The following is an 18,333-nucleotide window of genomic DNA, read 5'->3' as shown; positions in this document are numbered from 1 at the left end:
AGACACCAATTAGGTTCTTTTCCTTGCAATAAATCACAAGTATTAATTCTTTCTTGGAACACTTCCCAGCACAAACCACCCATCCTAGGTGGATACCGTGGAATAGGTTTACTCCATATCTCCTTGACCAGGAAAGACAACCCTTGACCATCACTCAACTGAATAAGGGATGAGAAAAAGGAAGCACAAGTGAAAGAACTGGAGGAAGACAAAGTCCGAATCCTCTTTTTCTTCTTTGTTGTATTCAGACACACCCCTCAAGGTTCTGAGTCACACTCATGACACTTGTAATTTCACACTCACATTGATAGGTTACTGCCTATCTCGGGGTTCCATCGAGGGGAACCGTCCTCCTGAGAAAGAACTCTGTATTCTTGTTATTCGATTATTAGAAGGCACAGCTTATATAAGCAGTAGCTGACCATTACATTGCAGGATAACCAACTCAGTTGGTTATGATAATGGAATTAGTTGAGATTCCATCGAACGTGGCCTAGAGCTGCTCTGGTGCTGGGCGGGGTTTCCTTTTCCGTGTATACACCATCGTGATTGGTGGTCGTGGTCCATTGGCATAGCAGGCTGGGCTTGGGCCAGCTTCTGGGTTCTCATCACCTCCTCCCTCCTTCAGATTGACCTTGGTTTGCAACTCCTAGTAAGGTTCCCGAGTGGTGTCTGTTGTAGGTAGTCCCTCCCACTCAACTAGAGCCTCCTGGATGACCCGTTTCCCCTTTTTAACCCACCTGAAGTCCATGATGCTCTTGGGTTCAGTAACTAGGCCTCCGTCATCAGTGAATGTGGGCAATGTTGGGCTGATGATGGCCTGGGGGCTGGTGCACTTCTTGAGCAGGGACACATGGAAGACTAGGTGAATGTGGGAGGAGGGGGGAAGCTCCAACTTATAGGCAACAGGACCAATTCTCTCCAGGATCTTGTAAGGACCGAAGTAATGGGGTTCAGATTTCGGCCAGGCCCTCTTTGTGACTGAGACTTGATGGTAGGGTTGCAACTTCAGGTAAACATATTCCCCGACCTGATACTCTACTTCATGATGCTTCTTATCGTAGTAGAACTTCATCCTTTGTTGGGCCCGGTTCAGGTTGAACTTAAGCTCTTGCAGTATCTCATCTCGATTGATCAATTGCGTTTCCACTGCGGCCACATTAGTGGACCCTAATTCATATGGCAAGATGGCGGGAGAATCCCTTCCATACACGGCCTTGAAGGGGGTCATGGCTGTAGCCCCTTGATATGTAGAGTTGTACCAGTACTCGGCCCAAGGTAACCATTGGGCCCATTGCCGTGGCCTGTCACCTGTAAAACACCTCAGATATGTCTCCAAGCACCTATTTACCACCTCAGTTTGGCCGTCGGACTGTGGATGATAGCTGGTGGACCGGTATAGCTTAGTTCCCTGAAGTCGGAAATACTCCCTCCAAAACTGGCTAAGGAAGGTTGGATCCCGATCCGATACAATTGACTTGGGAGTTCCATGTAACTTGGCAACATCTCTGATAAAAACTTCAGCAACCATGGCAGCAGTGTAAGGGTGCGGAAGTGCTGAGAAGTGTGCATATGTGCTCAGGCGATCGACGATCACCATTATGACTGAATACCGGTTGGACTTGGGCAACCCCGTAATGAAGTCCATTGAGATCTCCTCCCATACCTGGGCGGGTATTTTGAGGGGCTGCATCAATCCGGGAGGTGCCTGAGAATCATACTTCTGCTGCTGACAAATAGTACAGGCAGCCACATATTGTTGGACCCTTCTTCTCATACCAGCCCAATAGTAGTGTGAAGACAGCCATTTATAAGTTTGTAAAACACCCGAGTGCCCCCCTTGAGGTGAATCATGAAACAGTCGCAAGAGAGCAGGAATGTGAGATGAGGAGGAAGGTAGCACGTACCGACCCTTATATAGGAGATCTGGGCCCATCATGCTGTGTCCTGGCACTGTGGTGGGGTCTTGCTAATAGCGGGCCCGTACCTGGGCCAAGTCTGGTGCCTCACGAGCCTCCAACCTGATTGCTTCAAATAAGGGGGGGGGGGTGGGTTGAGAGCCCGTCAATTGATGAAACTCAATTACCCTAGAGAGGGCATCTGCTGCCTTGTTGGTGGGCCCAGGTTTGTATTCAATAGAGTAGTCATACCCAAGAAGCTTGGATATCCATTTTTGCTGATCTTCTGTGTGGACCCATTGCTCCAACAAGAACTTGAGACTCTTTTGGTCTGTTCTAATGATGAAATGCTAGCCCAATAGGTAATTCCACCATTTCTGGACGGCCAAAACAACAGCCATGAGTTCCTTGACATAAGTAGAATAACTTTGGGCCTGGGCTGTCAAGGCCTTACTGTAGTAGGCCAGGGGTCTTCCCTTTTGCATCAAAGCTGCACCTAAGCCCATACCCGAGGCATCACATTCTGACACAAAGGTCTCATTGAAATCTGGTAGCGTCAGAATGGGCTGTGTGGATATGGCCCTCTTCAGGTTTTCAAAGGCCTACTGGGCTTCGGGCCCCCAGATAAAGGAGTCCCGCTTCAACAACTGGGTTAATGGTGCTGCGGCCGACCCGTATCCAGGAATAAAATGCCTGTAGTAGCCTGTGAGGCCCAGGAACCCTCTGAGAGCCTTCACTGTAATGGGGGTGGGCCAGGCCTGAATGCAAGAGATCTTCTCTGGATCGGCCATAAGCTGTCCTGCTGTAACTATATGGCCCAAATAATGGACCCTGGTCTGACTGAATGTGCACTTAGACAATTTGGCATAGAACCCATTTTCTCGCAATACCTCCAAAGTTCTTTCAAGATGCTGCAAGTGTGTGGGCCAATCACGGCTGTAAACCAGAATATCATCAAAGAATACTAGTATGAAACGCCTTAGGAAGGGCCTAAATATGTTGTTCATGATGGACTGAAAAGTTGAGGGTGCATTGGTTAGCCCAAACGGCATAACTAGGAATTCATAATGGCCATCGTGGGTACGAAAAGCCGTCTTGGATATGTCTTCCGGGTGGATCCTTATCTGGTGGTATCCTGACTGCAAGTCCATTTCGGAGAAGAACTGGGCTCCTCCCAATTCATCTAGAAGCTCTTCTACTATAGGAATCAGAAACCGATCATTGATGGTAATTTTATTTGGGGCCCTGTATTCCACACAAAACCTCCAAGATCCGTCCTTTTTAACCAATAACACAGGAGAAGAGAAAGAGCTGGTGCTCGGCTGTATGTGTTTCTTCTCCATCAACTCCTTCACAATTTTTTCTATTTCTGTCTTCTGGTAGTAGGAGTAACGGTAGGGGCGCACATTAGTGGGTGTTACCCTTGGTAGTAAGGGTATACGGTGGTCTTGAGCTCGGGCGGGGGGTAAATGATCAGGTTCCCCAAACACATCCATGTAATGGTTCAGAAGGTCTTGCAAGCGGGCCACATCTTGATTGTTGAGTTGCTGATTTGGGTCTAGGCTGAGAGTTGGGCCTAGGGATTTAAGAGGGTTCAGGCATCACCAGGTTTAAGGGTCGGGGGTCCCAAGCCTTGTAGATGGTAGGGGGTTCCTCCTAACTCAAAATCCATGGTCATTTGGGCCCAGTTACACCTTACTGGGCCTAATTGGCGCAACCATTGAACCCCTAGCACAACATCCGCCCCACTAAATTCTAGGGATTGGAGGTCCATAGTAAATTGATGGCCCCGAATGAGCAACTTCTCATTTCTACAGATACCATCACATACTATTTTGTTTTCGTCCGCAACATGAACAGGAAAGGAAGGATAATAATGGACAACCATACCTAGTTGTTGGGCCAGAATCCGAGCCGCAAAGATGAGGGTGCTGCTGCTGTCTATCAAAACAGTCACCGGATGCCCCCAAAGTTGTTCTGTAACCTTCATAACCCCTGTAGATGCCGAACCATTTAATGCATTGAGAGAAATCTCCGGTTCTGTTTTAGGGATCACGGCTTCCTCTTCGCCAGGGGCGGGAACCTCCATTTCTATTTTGGAGTCTTCCGTTTGCAAGAGGAACACCTACTGGGCTTTACCTCGATGGCTTGGGCCAAATTTTTCCTCGCAATTATAACACAAACCCTTCTCCCGCTAGGCCTGCATTTCAGCCCAGGACAAGCGCCGGAAAGGCATTTTGGGCTGTTGGGAGATCACTGTGTCTGACCCGTTATTGGGCCGGGGCAAAAGCCCATCTGACTTGGGGGGCGGAGGCTTAAGAATCGGTCCAGTGGCCCAGTTTACTCTCCTGGACCGGTCCAGGCGTTCTTCCTGAAGACGGGCTAACCCGACTGCTGCCAGTAAGGTCGAAGGTCTGCATGCTTTAACTTCCACCCTGATATCTTCTTTGAGTTCTCCGATGAAGCTACCGACCAACGCCTTCTCCATCCAGCCGTCGACATGGGTCGCGAGCCTCTCAAATTCGACTTGGTACTCCCGAACCGTTCTCGTTTATTTCAGCTTCGAAAGAACCTCATCCCAGTCATCGTAGGTTGTCGGTCCGAATTGTACACAGAGAGCATCGGTGAAGTCTTGCCATGATATTTGTGGGTGCGGTCTCCGGAACCAATGGAACCAGAGGATGGTGTCGCCATCGAGATGGAAGGAGGCGACAGTCACCCGTTGATGACCAGGGGCCTCATGATACTCGAAGTACTATTCCGCCTTGAAAATCCACGGAATGGGGTCTCCTCAAGAAAACACCGGAAAGTCGAGCTTAGCATATCTTCCCCTGTAGGTTCCCGGACGTCTTCCTCCATTGCTCCTGGGCTCCTCTAGTTCATTATCCCTGCTCGCCGCCACTGACTTCTCCCGTTGCTGGGAAGCTACCATGGACAGCACCTTCAAGTCCTTCAGTTCTGCCGTCACCTGGTGCATGTCGATTTCCAGGCGATCCATCCGATCGTCTACAGAGGCTGATCGTGTGTTAGGCATGGTGAATGAAGTGGCTTTGAGCTGCTCTGGTGCTGGGCGGGGTTTCCTTTTCCGTTTATACACCATCGTGATTGGTGGTTGTGGTTCATTGGCATAGCGGGCTGGGTTTGGACCAGCTTCTGGGTTCTCGTCACACAGTCTCCTTCTAAACCTCAAATCCCAACCAAACCCAATATTTGAGTTAGATGGGACCAGAAAAGTAGAAATGGGTTCTTCCTTATGGTTGGAAATGGCATAGAGCAAGGGAAATTGTGTTTTGATAGGAGAATTGACTACCCATATGATCCCAAAACTTAACAAGAGAACCAGACCCGGAACTATATCTGATAAAAGGTACGAAAAGTGGAAGAATATCACAAATGAACTTCTAAGGAGAAGCTCTTGTAGCCCTAGCTGAAGTTCTAGAGTCCCAGCCATCAGCCGCAAGCCCATGAATACTAATAACCACCTTTGTCCATAACTTATCCATGTGAAGAGGTAATCTCCACAGCCATTTCTCCGACAAAGCAATGTTCCTCTTCTGAATATTACTGATACCTAATCCTCCAAACTTCTTACTTCTACACACCACTCCCCACCTTAATTTAAAATTTTTTGTCAAGGGGACTCACAAATAATTGTAGAATGGCTACAATAAAACATGGTAAGAGCATCGTTGTTGAGACATCAGAATCAAGAAGCAGGATCACTAGTAAATAGTTGGATCCTTGTAATTCATGAATTAGGCACTAAGGTGGGAGAAAAAAGGAATCTATAAACTAGCAAAGATGAGAGAAAGGATAGGCAGAGATTTAAACCATGTTAGATGCACTAAAAAGGAAGATTAAAAGTGTACTGGTAAAAGATGAGGAAATCAAGCAAAGATGGAAAAACTATTTTGAAAAGTTATTAAATGAATTACATGTAGAGGATGCTAATGGAGGAGAGACTAGTAATACAAATATTGTTGAAAATAATATATACCTTTGTAAAATTAGTACAACTAAAGTGAAAGAAGCACTGAATAAAATAAGGAAAAACGTTAGGACTGATGAGATTTCAATAGAAGTATAGAAAGGGATGGACAAGGTAAGGCTTATTATGGGTAGCTAAGCTTTTCAATGGGATACTATAAGAAAATAAGGTGTCTGACGATTGGACAGAGTAGTATGGTTCTATATTTAAGAATAAAGGTGATATACAAAGTTGTAATAACTATCAGACGATCAAGCTCATGAGTTGCACTATGAAACATTGGGAGACAATAATTGATTAAAGTGTACATCATTAAACAAGTATATTAACCAATTTGGGTTTATGGTAGGGAGATGAACCATGGAGGTTAATCTTTCTCTTGGTGAGATTGATAAAAAAGTTTAGAGAGGAAAAGAGAGATCTCCATATGGTGTTCATTGATCTAAAGAAATCATATGATAGAGTTCCTAGAGAGATAATATGGTGAGTCTTGGAAAAGAAAGGGGTTCAAAGTAAGTATATAGACCTAATTAAGGATATGCATGGTAGTGCAACAATCAATGTTAGAACACGTGTGGGACAGACATTAGATTTTACAGTAATGATGGGTCTTTACAAAGGTTCAACACATAGCTTTTATTTATTTCCACCGATCATGGATGACTTTTTTTTATATAAGTACGCATGGATGAATTGAGTAAGCATATTCAGGAGGAGGTCCCATGATTCACAATGTTTGCTGATAATATCATTTTAATTGATGAAACTAATGATTGATTAAATGCAAAATTAAGCTTATAGACAAATGCCTTAGAAACAAAAGGTTTTAAAAGTAAGTAGAACTAAAATAGAATATATGGCATTTAAATTTAATACCAATGGGAGTGCAATTCAGGGTACACTTGTGATTGGAGACGAAGAGATTACTCAATGTTACCTCTTTTAGTACCTTGGTTTGATAATTTATAACAAGCGAGGGATTGTGGAGGATGTCACCCATAGAATTAGAGTAGGATGGGCAAAAAGGAGGAAAATTCTGTAAAATGGTTGTATGGTCAGCTATGTTGTGATAGGAAAATATCATAGAATTAGGAAAATATGTTGTGATAGGAAAATATCGTAGAATTAGAGCAGGATGGGCATCTGGAGTTTTATGTGATAGGAAAATATCACTTGGATTAAAAGGAAAATTCTGTAAAATGCTTGTAAGGTCAGCTATGTTGTATGGAGCGTAGTGTTGGGCAGTCAATAACATGTCAAGAAATTGAGTGTGGCAGAAGTGCATATGCTGAGATGGATGAGTAGAAAAACTAAAAGAGGATAAGATCAGAAATGAAGTCATTTGTTGGAAATTGGGAGCAGCTCCAATAGGTGATAAAATGAGTGTAGGTAGACTATGGCCTGTCTATTGAGGGTTATGTGAAGTTAAATTTTGATGGAAGCAGCCAAGGTAACCATGGCCCTCTGGAATAGGAGGGGTAATGAGAGATACAAAAGGCAATGCCATTGCATTGTTCTCAGGCCCAGTGGGTATGGATGACTTTGTTAGAGCTGAATTGCTTGTTGTATTGCAAGGTGTACATATTGCAAATGAACTGAACATGATAAATGTGGTGATTCAAGGAGACTCTAAATTGGTGGTGGGATGGCTCAAATAGCTAGAATCCATAATGTGGTGTTATAGGAATGAGATGAAAATATTTAAATGGCTTACTAGAAACATGAATTTAAGGCTACAATGGGAGAGGATATTGGAAAATGGAATGGCAGATGCATTAGCGAAGGAAGGGATGATTAGAAAACAGGTGTATTGGATTCAAATATAATTTGTATTAATGTAGCCAACCCCATATAGTTGGGATAAGGCTTGGATAATGATGATGATGGTTTATATGCACATCATAGGCTGGACCTATTGTACATGTAGTGCCTGCATTGCTTGTAACCTTTGTATGTATTCTCGTTTCTTCACTAAAATTTCACCAGTTACTGATTAAAAAAATATGATTGGTCTCTTAACTATTGGATATTTTAAAGTGTTCTTATTTCTAGCTTAAGACTTTTGGGCCTCAACAAGTTTTGATTGCAGTAAGTGGTAGTTTGGAGGTGGGATATTGTTGTGTATCATGGCTATTGTTTGTTTCTGTGCTTTTCATAGTTTGGAGGTTGGATATTGTTGTATTTTGTGGCTATAATATGTTTTTTGGGTTTTTCTTTATCTTTTGTTGGGAGGATCTATGCTAGTTTTGATTGTGATATAATCTCCTATTTTGTTTTGTTATCTTTTTCCCATCATTTGTTTATTCTCTCTTGTTTCTGGTATATTTCTTTACAGGCTTTTTGATAGTAATGAATTTACTTGGTGACATTAAAAGGATATCTAACTTTTGTGTTAGTTTCATGTGTGTCGAAATAAGCAGAGGGAGATTTATCCAGCATTGATGTTATTTCCAGCAGGCGTAAAGAATGCTGTTCCCTATCAAGGGGATACGACAGTAACCAATATCATCAAGTTTATAGCAGAACATGGAAGTCATTCTCATAATATCAGTAATAGTAAGTGTAGCTCTTCTTGGAGTCAGTAATAGACATCTATAATTGCACTACAGTAGTTTGATATTTGGGAAATGCAGAATCTTGTCGTATTTTCAGCTTCTTGTACTGTGTAACATGAGAATTTTCATCTTAGAAGGCCTTTAATTCTTCTAGCCTATCATCTTAATTTGGTAAACATGAAAAAGCTTATTCATTTGTTTTCACTACTTTACTTTTCTTTTATCAAAGTTTTTGATTAAAACAAATAGCCCTTGGCAACAAGGTGGGCTTTATACCTCTCAATCCGACCATCAACATGATAATACTTTATAGTGTAAACCCATTTACAACCAACACGCTCCTTCCTAGTAGGTAAATCTACAATATCACAAGTACTGTTCTTACAAAGTGCTTTTATCTCAATCCTCATAGCATCCCTCTATTCTGGCTTAGATACTGCTTCTAATACATTCTTAGGAACAAGTTGGGATGAATTGGAAGTTAGGAAGGAGTAGTAGGAAGAGGACAACAAATTGTAAGAGAGGTGTTTTGAAATGCATTGAGTAGTACATTTCCTTTTACCCTTTCTTTAATGCAATGGGTAGGTTAAGGTTTGAGAACGAAGGCACTAGTGATTGTTGTATAGGAATATCCTCTCTTTAGTGATTGGAAGTGTTGGGGCCTCACCTAGAGATGGGGGAACAAGTTGTGCATGTCTTAATCTATGTCATTGGTACCACCTTTGAAGAACAGGAAGTGTAGTGAACACAAGAGGACTAGCACAAGATTCAACAAGAGCTGGTATGGGTAAGGTAGAAACAAACAACTCAATAGTGGGCTCCCCCTCAGAAGAATGACTATAAAAAGGGACAAACTCTACAAAAAGTGACCTCCATAGAAGCAAATTGGACATGTCCTCTCTTTAGTGATTGTAAGTGTTGGGGCCTCACCTAGAGATAAGGGAACAAGTTGTGCATGCCTTAGTTTTTGTCATTGGTACCTCCTTTGAAGAACAGGAAGTGTAGTGAACACAAGAAGACTAGCACAAGATTCAACAAGAGTTGGTATGGGTAGGGTAGAAGCAAACAACTCAATAAAGGGCTCCCCCTCAGAAGAATGGCTATAAAAAGGGACAAACTCTTCAAAAGTGACATCCATTGAAACAAACTGGTGCCCCTACTAGGACCCTAGAAAAATGCACTTCTTGGCTTTGTGTTCAAACTTATGTCTTTGGGAACTAGGAACATGAACATAGCAGGTGCATCCAAAAACATGTAAGGTAATAGAGAAAACATCAAGGTTTGGAAAAAGGACACTAAAGGGAGACTTGAACCCCTAGAAGGCATATAATTAATAAGTAGCTGTCATCATTGCATCACCCCAAATTCTTATAGGGATGTGAGAAGCAAAAAGAATGCTTCTAGCAACTTCTACAATGTGGTGGTTCTTTCTCTCCGCTACCCCATTTTGCTTGGGAGTATGAGCACAAGAGCTTTGGTGAACAACTCCAAACTTCTCAAAATATTCCTTAGCATTATTGTTTGATCGGAGTATTTTGATTTAGGTGTCAAATTGGGTAAGCACAAATTCAGGGAATTATTAAACAAGCTTGGGTAAGCACGAGAATGCATAAGATAAAGCCAAGTATAGCTGGAAAGGCCCCCACACATCAACGTTAACAATGTTAGATGGAAAAGTGGATCTTTTATTACTTGCAAGATAAGAGTTTCTACAATGCTTTGAAAAGTCACAGACTCACAATGTAGACTTGATAAATTGGCTTCTTCAAATAATGTAGGAAACAAAAGCATTAATGAAGGAAAAGAAAGATGACTCAAACGATAATGACATAACATGACACAGCTAACTGCCTTTAACACTATAGATCAAAAAATTGGATTATGAGGTTGTACTTGGCTCTACTCAGGCATATCTAATAGAGATATCCAAAAGTTAGTCTATGGTTTGTAGAAAGAAGAAAAGAAGAAGAAGAGAGACTACCAAATGAGAGGTGTGTGTGCCCAAATGCAAACAATTAATGAAAAGACCAAAACACCTTGCACAAGTATTCTTTTTTAACACCCTCTCAAACTAAGCATCTATGTCAATCATACCCAGCTTGACAAGGTTCTTGACAAACTTTGGATGGTGTACACCTTTATAAAGGGAAGGCAAATTCTCTCCCCTAGCAATCCTCTCTTATAAAGTCGTTGTTACCTCAATATGTTTTTTACAATCATGTTGAACAGGGTTATGAGCAATGCTTATGGTTGCTTGATTGTCATAGTACAACCTTGTTGGAGTATTAGCTTGTTTGCCCACATCTATTAATAAGATCTTCAACCAAAGTAGTTTAAACACCTAATGAGCCATTGCCCTATATTCAGCCTTAGCACTAGAATGGGCACTGACTGATTGTTTATTACTTCTCCAGGAAACCACAATGCCTCCAACTAAGATAGTAACTAGAAGTAGATCTTCTATCACCAATGGACCTTGCTTGGTCAACATTTGTGTAAGCCTCAATCTTTAGGTAACCATGATTGGAGTACAACATTCCTTTACCAAAACACCCTTTCAGATAAGCTAAAATTCTATTAACTACTTGCATGTGATATGCTCAAGATTCATGCATATATTGGCTAATCACTCCAACATCAGATATGTCAGATCTTCTCAAGCAAAGATACAGGTTATATTGGCTAACCACTCCAACAACATCCGATATGTCAGGTCTAGTTAGGCAAAGATACAAGAGATGGCCCACCCATCTTTGATATATTCCTTTGTCTGGAAGTACTTCTCCTTTAGCAACACTCAACTTGTGGTTAGGATCAATTGGAGTTTTTATAAGCTTGCACCCCAATTTCCCAACTTCAGTGAGCAAGTCAAGACATACTTCTTCTGTGAAAGAAAGATTTCCTTATTGGATCTTGCAATTCAATGCCAAGAAAGTATTTGAGATCACCAAGATCCTTAATCTTAAATTTTGAAGCAAGGAAGGATTTTAACTGAGAGAAGGTATGGTTTGCTTGAGATTTAGAGAATCCAATCTTTAAGATAGCATTTCTAGTTTGACAATGTCATCAACATATTCTATCGACATTGTTATTCTACCATCAACCCTTCTTATATAGAAGGTATGGTTTGTTTGAGATTTAGAGAATCTAGTCTTTAAGATAGCATTCTAAATTTGACAAACCAGGCTCTAGGGGATTGTTTGAGCCCATACAAATAACAATGTTGATAGTGAGGTAGTGGGCGGCAAGTGACATGATCACCCAAATAGAGTTCATTTTAGCAAGTAGAGCAAACTTTTCCAGATAATCAATACCATATGTCTGAGTGTATCCTTTGGCCACAAGCCAAGCCTTGTATCTCTCAATTGAACCATCTATTTTGTGCTTAACAGTGTACACCCACTTGCATCCAACAGGAATCTTATCCTTGGGACAAGGAATAATCTCCCAAGTCTAGTGAGGGGAGTGAATTTCCTCTGTAACACTACGAGGGATGGAAATAGAAGAAATAACAAAAATATAGGCACAATAGGAAGGTGAGAGAGGGTTGAAGATCAGGATTTGGATCAGTAATAGAATTATTAAGGACTCCATCTCTTGGTTCATAGCTTCCTTTCAGTGAGAGGACTGCATTGCCTTTGTAACACTACAAGAAATACTAGAAACATAGGCACAATAGGAAGGTGAGAGGGTTTGAAGATCAATATTAGGATCAGTAATAGAATTATTAGGGGTTGAAGATTGTTGAGTCTAGGAGATCATATTGTGATGGACATTCAGCTTTAGGAGTCACCCTCTTACTGCATCTGATGAAGAATTGCTACTAGGACTGAGGTTGATACACAGGAGGGGAAGGAATACCATTGTTACAAGGATAAGATGAGGGAGGAGGTATAGGGATGGAAGCAAGAAGACAAATGCGAATTTGATATTCACTTGCATTCTCCCCCTGAAGAGAAGGGCGAGACGATTGGAAAAAGGAGGATGACTTTAGAGAGGTAACATCCTTAGAAACATATATCTTTCTAGAAAGAGGATCAAAACATATGTTGCCTTTCTGGATAGGAGAGTAACCAAAGAATACACATTTGATTGATTTAGGCTCCAATTTATGTTTGGAAGGACTCATATCATGAACAAAACAAACACAACCAAAGATCTTGAGAGGTAATTTAAAGAAATGTTCATTAGGGAGGAGAAAAGTTGATGGATAAGGGCCCTTAATGGAAGCTGGTTAATGAGATATATATCCGTCTTGATAGCATCAGTCCAGAAACATCTAGGAACATGAGTTTTGAACAATAAACCTCGAGCAACTTCAGCCACATGTCTATTATTCCTCTCAACAACCCCATTTTGTTGAGGAGTATGACTACATTAACTTTGGTGAATAATTCCCAGGTCTTCAAGAAACCCACACAAATGGCTCTCAATGTATTCCTTGGCATTGTCAGATCTTATTATCTTAACTCTTTTTTCAACTTGTGTCTCCACCCCATTCATGAAGTTTTAATCAATCATAGGAATCTCATCCTGGCTTTTCATCATGTAGAGCCATGCATACCTATTGTAGTCATCAATAGAAGAGAATGGAGGATTTATGCCCATCCATGCAAGGGATAGTATATGGTCCCCAAACATCAATATGTATCAAATGGAAAGCAATATCGTTTCTTCTATTACTTGCAAAATATGTGGTTCTACATTGATTGGATAGATGACAAACTTCACATTTAGGATTGAAGTTTGACATTGAGCTAAACAAATTTGGAAACAAAAGTTTTATAGAATTAAAAGGCATATGACCAAGACGACAGTGCGATAGTTGCAAAAGACCCATTTTCTCCTTAGAACAAAACTCAGTCTGGCTTGACAATCCATGCTCTAAAGTTACATAAAAAGGTAGACTCCATTAACTTCATGCCCACTTCTAATCATCTTCCTCGTGCTCAGGTCTTGCAAAACAAAATGGGTAGGAAAAATGTCAGAAAGCAATTATGGGATTTTGTAAGGGAACTAATTGATAACAAATTTTTGTGCAATTGTGGTACATGAATAAATCCAAGGGATAGGTTGTGGCCTTGTGGGTTGTTTGACTTAACCCTGACTTGAGATAGGAGTCTGAGATGCATCGTCAATAGTAATCTTACCCTTCCTCGGTGTTAACATATATGAGGTAAATCTGAAGGCATACTAGTCATATGGGCACTAGCCCCATTGTCTACAATCCATGGGTCGGTAGATGTGGAACAAGCAAGTGTAGTACTTAGCATACAAACAAATGGATTACAAGAATCAGAACCATATGAGGAGTATGTGCCACCCTTTTCCTGCTACAACTGGATTGAATCCCAATTTACCTTTCCATGTGATGGTAAATTTAGCAGATTGGGACCACTCTAAAAAGTTGAGTCAATTAAGTTTAATAGTGGTTATCATACACTGGAAATATTTGCATAGCCTAGGAGCACATTGAGACTCATCATCAAGGGATATTTTGTTGCGACTAGATAAAAATTGGTAAGTAGTGAATAATATGGAAACACTAGTCATATGATCAAAGGCACTAGAATCTATTATCGAGTGGGTCCTACAATTACCTGAGGTAGAAGCATAGTTCGTAGTAGCATGAATACTTGAGTGAGCATAGGCAGAAGTGGAGCCATTTCTTGGTAGAGGAGAAGTTGAAGAGGTAGATTCCAGATGACTAATAATACAACCATACTTCTCATATTCAACCCTGCGGCTGCAAGCTGTTCCCCTACAGACTTCTCATCATATTGCGCCTTTTTACACTTGGAGAAGGCTACATTAGCATTGCCACTCTTTCTGCCATTATTAATTTTCTTAAATCTGTGATGTATGAGCTTTGAATGTAGCTTCCGATAGGTATCCTTTGTGTGCTTCACTTTCTTGTAGTAGTTTCTCCTAGCCTCCTTCTTTGTAATCACCTTTTGCTTTGTCCCAGCATTAGCAAAATGATCTACTGGGACTTCCACAATCTGAATTTGTCTTCTACTTTCCTCACTACTGACCATAGCATAAGCTTGAGAAAGGGTCACATCATCTTTAGGCAACCATTTTGTCTAACTATCATATTTAGGATTGAGTCCAGTAAGGAAAAAATCTGATTTCTATCCACTAGTTTCCTATGAGTATTCAACATTTTTTGTGCACCCCCATTGAATTGTCTCCATCAAATCAATTTCCTGCCAAAGAGACTTCAACATTGGGAAATACATAGCTATGGGCTTCTTCCCCTATCTAAAATTATTCACATTGTTCTTTAATTTATAAGCCCTAGCAACATTCAACTTCTGTAAGTAGGTCTCTTTAACACTATCTCATACCTCGGCAGTGTTTACCCACAGGTAATGTTGATTGATATGAGGTTGCATAGAATTCATTAACTAGCCTACTACTGTGTAATTTTCCTACATCCACTTCTCATAGGTAGGATCATCTTCCTTAGGTTTTTCCTTACTCCCAATGATGTATCCCCATTTTCCTTTACTATAGATATGGGTTTTTATTGATTGAGACCATGCCAAATAGTTCTATCTATCTTCATAGTAGTCACTGCCCCAAGCAGTCTCCACAGACCCCGTAGCTAAATCTGGAGTCTATAGGATATTTTGTCTCAACTCCCCTAGCTAAGATAAAAAACACTAACCTTAAGTCAAACTTTTTTCATCATAGTGAAAAACTAGGGTTTCGCAATACCCGACAACATGGGAGAAAGAGAGAACTTATAGCCACTCCTAACCGGGACTCCTGAAGCTTCTCCATCCAAAGTTGATCTCCAAATAGGTCAATAAACTCTCCTATAAGCCCCAACAGCCAGCTTCAAACTGTCTCTAGACCTCTTAATATGATTTCTCCAGCCAGCTAGGGTTTTCAGGAAAAATCTCCAAGAACCTGTCTTGGGCCTCAATCTGAATCTTTAATCTTCTCCAGAAATCTCCCCCAACTGGGCAACATCAATTTTCAATTGATCATCAACTTATTTCTCCTAAAAAGAGAAAAGCAGGAATTGGGAGCCTACTCTGGTGCCAAGAAGAAATATAATAATCCTGATTTTAGAGAAGAAAAAGAAGGAAGAAGAAGATATTTTTATTACACAGAAATAATCCTGTTGCGGTTTGTTTGTTATGTTCGTGTTCATCCTCCTGATTTAAACTTTATCCTCATGTTCTCAATTGTATTTTTCTAGTTTATTTTACTACACAGAAGAGATATAACTGTTATCATATATCTTCTTGCATTAAGCACTAATAATTTAACAGTGGATAAGACGGATTGGTAAAACAGGATTAATGCAGCTGATCCCATATAATTGGGATAAGGCATAGATGATGATGTTGACATATCTTCTTGCAAGAAGATCATTTTTATGGATGTCTTCTTTGAAGCTACCATTTTCTTTGTTTCTTGGGGGGACTCTCTTCAAGGGGAGAAAACTACTCCAATGAAAGAGATGATGAATGCCCTTCCTAATTATTTCAGTTCATCCATTGGTCTTTGACTCTATTAAATCTACATCTCTAAGGGTGATGATGAGGTAATTAGCAAAGAATTACAAGTCTAAGCCAAGAGGAAAAAGGGTCAGTCAGGGGAATAACTACCCCAAGATCATCTTTTGGATTTAGGTACTGTTTCTACTAGTTCTCCTAAATTGTTTTCTAGTTCTAGTGTTTCTAAACCTATTATTCCTTCTATTGTAACCTTTTGGATATTGACTTACCAATTGCTGTCAGGAAAGGAAGTGATCTTGTAGTCAACATCCCATCCTAGGTTATGCTTTTATCACTTTGTTTCTCCTTATCATAGTTTTGTTGCCTCTAGTTTGAATCTGAACCCATTATCAGAGTTTTGCTACTATTCCTAAACCCATTATCATAGTTTTTTCTTGCTAGTGTTTCAAATGCATTATTCGAATCTGTATGAAGAGATGCTTGTATGAATGGATGAAAGCATTAGAAAAAATTGGAACCTGGGAATTGGTTGATTTTACCTCTTGGAAAATGCCTTGTTATGTGTAATGGGTTTACATTGTAAAGGATCGAAACCAGATGGTTCGGTGGAGAGGTACAGGGTGAGACTATCTACCGAGGGGTTCATGTAGACTTGTGGTATTGATTATCAAGACACATTTGCCCCAATTGCTAAGATTACTTCCATTAGGGTTCTTCTCCCTATTGATGCAAATAAATCTTGGTTCTCCACCACTTTGTGTGAAAAATGCATTCCTTAATGGAGATTTACAATAAGAAAACAAGAAGTTTCCATTAAGATTTAATTATTCTAATGCAAAAGGGAAGGTATGCAAATCAAGGAAGGCTTTATAAGGGTTGAAAGCTTTCCCTAGAATTTGGTTTTAAGAGGTGTAGTGGTTCTATGAAAAAAATAGGGTATAATCAGAGTAAAGACAATTATGCACTCTTCATTAAGCAAGGGCTTGGCAGTATAATGGCTGTTTTCTTATATGTTTGATGACATTGATGTGATTGGAGACAATAGTAAGAAAATTTAGCAGCAGCTGAAATCCTTTCTCGGGTAGGAATTTTAAATTAAAGACATGGAGAACTGAAGATACTTGGTGTTAGAATCGAGAGTACAAGGATAGTTAAGTCTTTTGTCTATCTAATTAAGATTAAGTTGTCTATTTTGTCTGGGTTTAAGTTGTGTGTCCCACACTTAATGAGGGACAAATCTGTCTTTTGTAATCTAATACAAAGACATAGTTGTCAAGGCGATGCCTAGGCGGGCGCCTAGGCGACAAGGCGCCCTTGGAGGCTCGCCTCGCCCAGTCGCCTAGCAGTTTTGTACACTGTCTTATAAAATACTTTTATGTTGTTACTTTTTTGAGATTATAATTATAAAATCGACATTATTAAACAAAAATATTCATTTTTTGTGTTTATAAACTAATTTCTTTTTATTATTTTCTTATTTGTTAGGGTTTAATCAACACAAACATTGCTAACTGCTGTATTGAACCCTCGAAGACTTCAGAATTTGAACCAATAAGTAAGGGAAAAACTTGAAGTTTTGTCTAATCAACACATTTCTTCCTCCAAATCTTCTTCTTCTTCTTCTTCTTCTTCTTCCACCTTTTCTTTTCTTCTTTTCCTATAACAAAAATAGGGGTTCAGTCCCCATATTTATTGAATTTTCTTTTCTTTCTTATTTTTCTTCTCATAAATATGTTGATTTTCTAGACATAAACATGAAGTTTATAATTTTCTTATGAAAATTATGTATTAGTTATTAAGGAAAGATGGTTATGGAACCTAGGGAACTACCTAGGATATGTATTTTTCACTTAAAAAAATCCACCGCCTAGGCAATGCCTAGGCGCCCACCTAGGCAACTAGGTGACAAGGCACCTCTCTATCGCCTAGCCTTGCCTTGGCACCTTGAAAACTCTGTACAAAGAATATAAATATAAAGTGGGTTGGCTGAGAGAGAGTGACTTTTCTTCTTCTCAGACCAAACCCTTTCTTCTTCTCTTCTCTTCTTTCTCTTCTTCTTCTTCTCTTCTTACTTCAGACCTACAACTGAAGTAGGGTTAATCGAATTATTCACATGGTATCAGAGCCCTAGAAATCAGTTTAGGACTCGGTTCTTTTTTTCCTCTCCCTTCGTCCTCCTGCTCTCAGACTTGAGTCCATGTTCTTACACTTGTCAGCCCAAGATTTTTCCATTACACCAAGTAACAGTTCCTAAATAATAGCCCGGAATTCATCATCATCCAAGCCTTATCCCTATATGGGGTCTGCTACATGAATCTTGTTTTGCCATTCTGTTCTGTTTAATGCCATATCCATTATTAAATTATTGGTGCTTAAATTGTTTCTTACCAGCTCTACCCAGAATTACATTGTTAAGA

The 18,333-nt window shown here is 40.3% G+C and overlaps 1 protein-coding gene across 6 annotated transcripts in view; it reads left to right on the top strand.

Annotated features, from left to right (window-relative positions):
* Positions 1-18,333, top strand: part of LOC104611774 (uncharacterized) — an 84,521-nt gene that overhangs the window by 64,989 nt on the left and 1,199 nt on the right. For 3 of the 6 annotated variants that reach the window (XM_088903051.1, XM_088903050.1, XM_010278974.3), the window contains exon 7: positions 8,307-8,442. In XM_088903051.1, coding sequence (XP_088759177.1) covers positions 8,307-8,442 — 136 coding nt within the window. Of the gene's footprint in view, positions 1-8,282; positions 8,443-18,333 lie in introns of all 6 variants that reach the window. The other 3 variants (XM_010278973.3, XM_010278972.3, XM_010278975.3) reach the window with 1 other exon arrangement.

This window comes from Nelumbo nucifera, chromosome 4, assembly GCF_055504915.1.
Source record: "Nelumbo nucifera cultivar China Antique chromosome 4, China Antique-T2T, whole genome shotgun sequence".
NCBI lineage: Eukaryota > Viridiplantae > Streptophyta > Magnoliopsida > Proteales > Nelumbonaceae > Nelumbo > Nelumbo nucifera.
The sequence above is the reverse complement of the archived record's forward strand: the minus strand, read 5'-3'. Positions and strand labels throughout refer to the sequence as shown.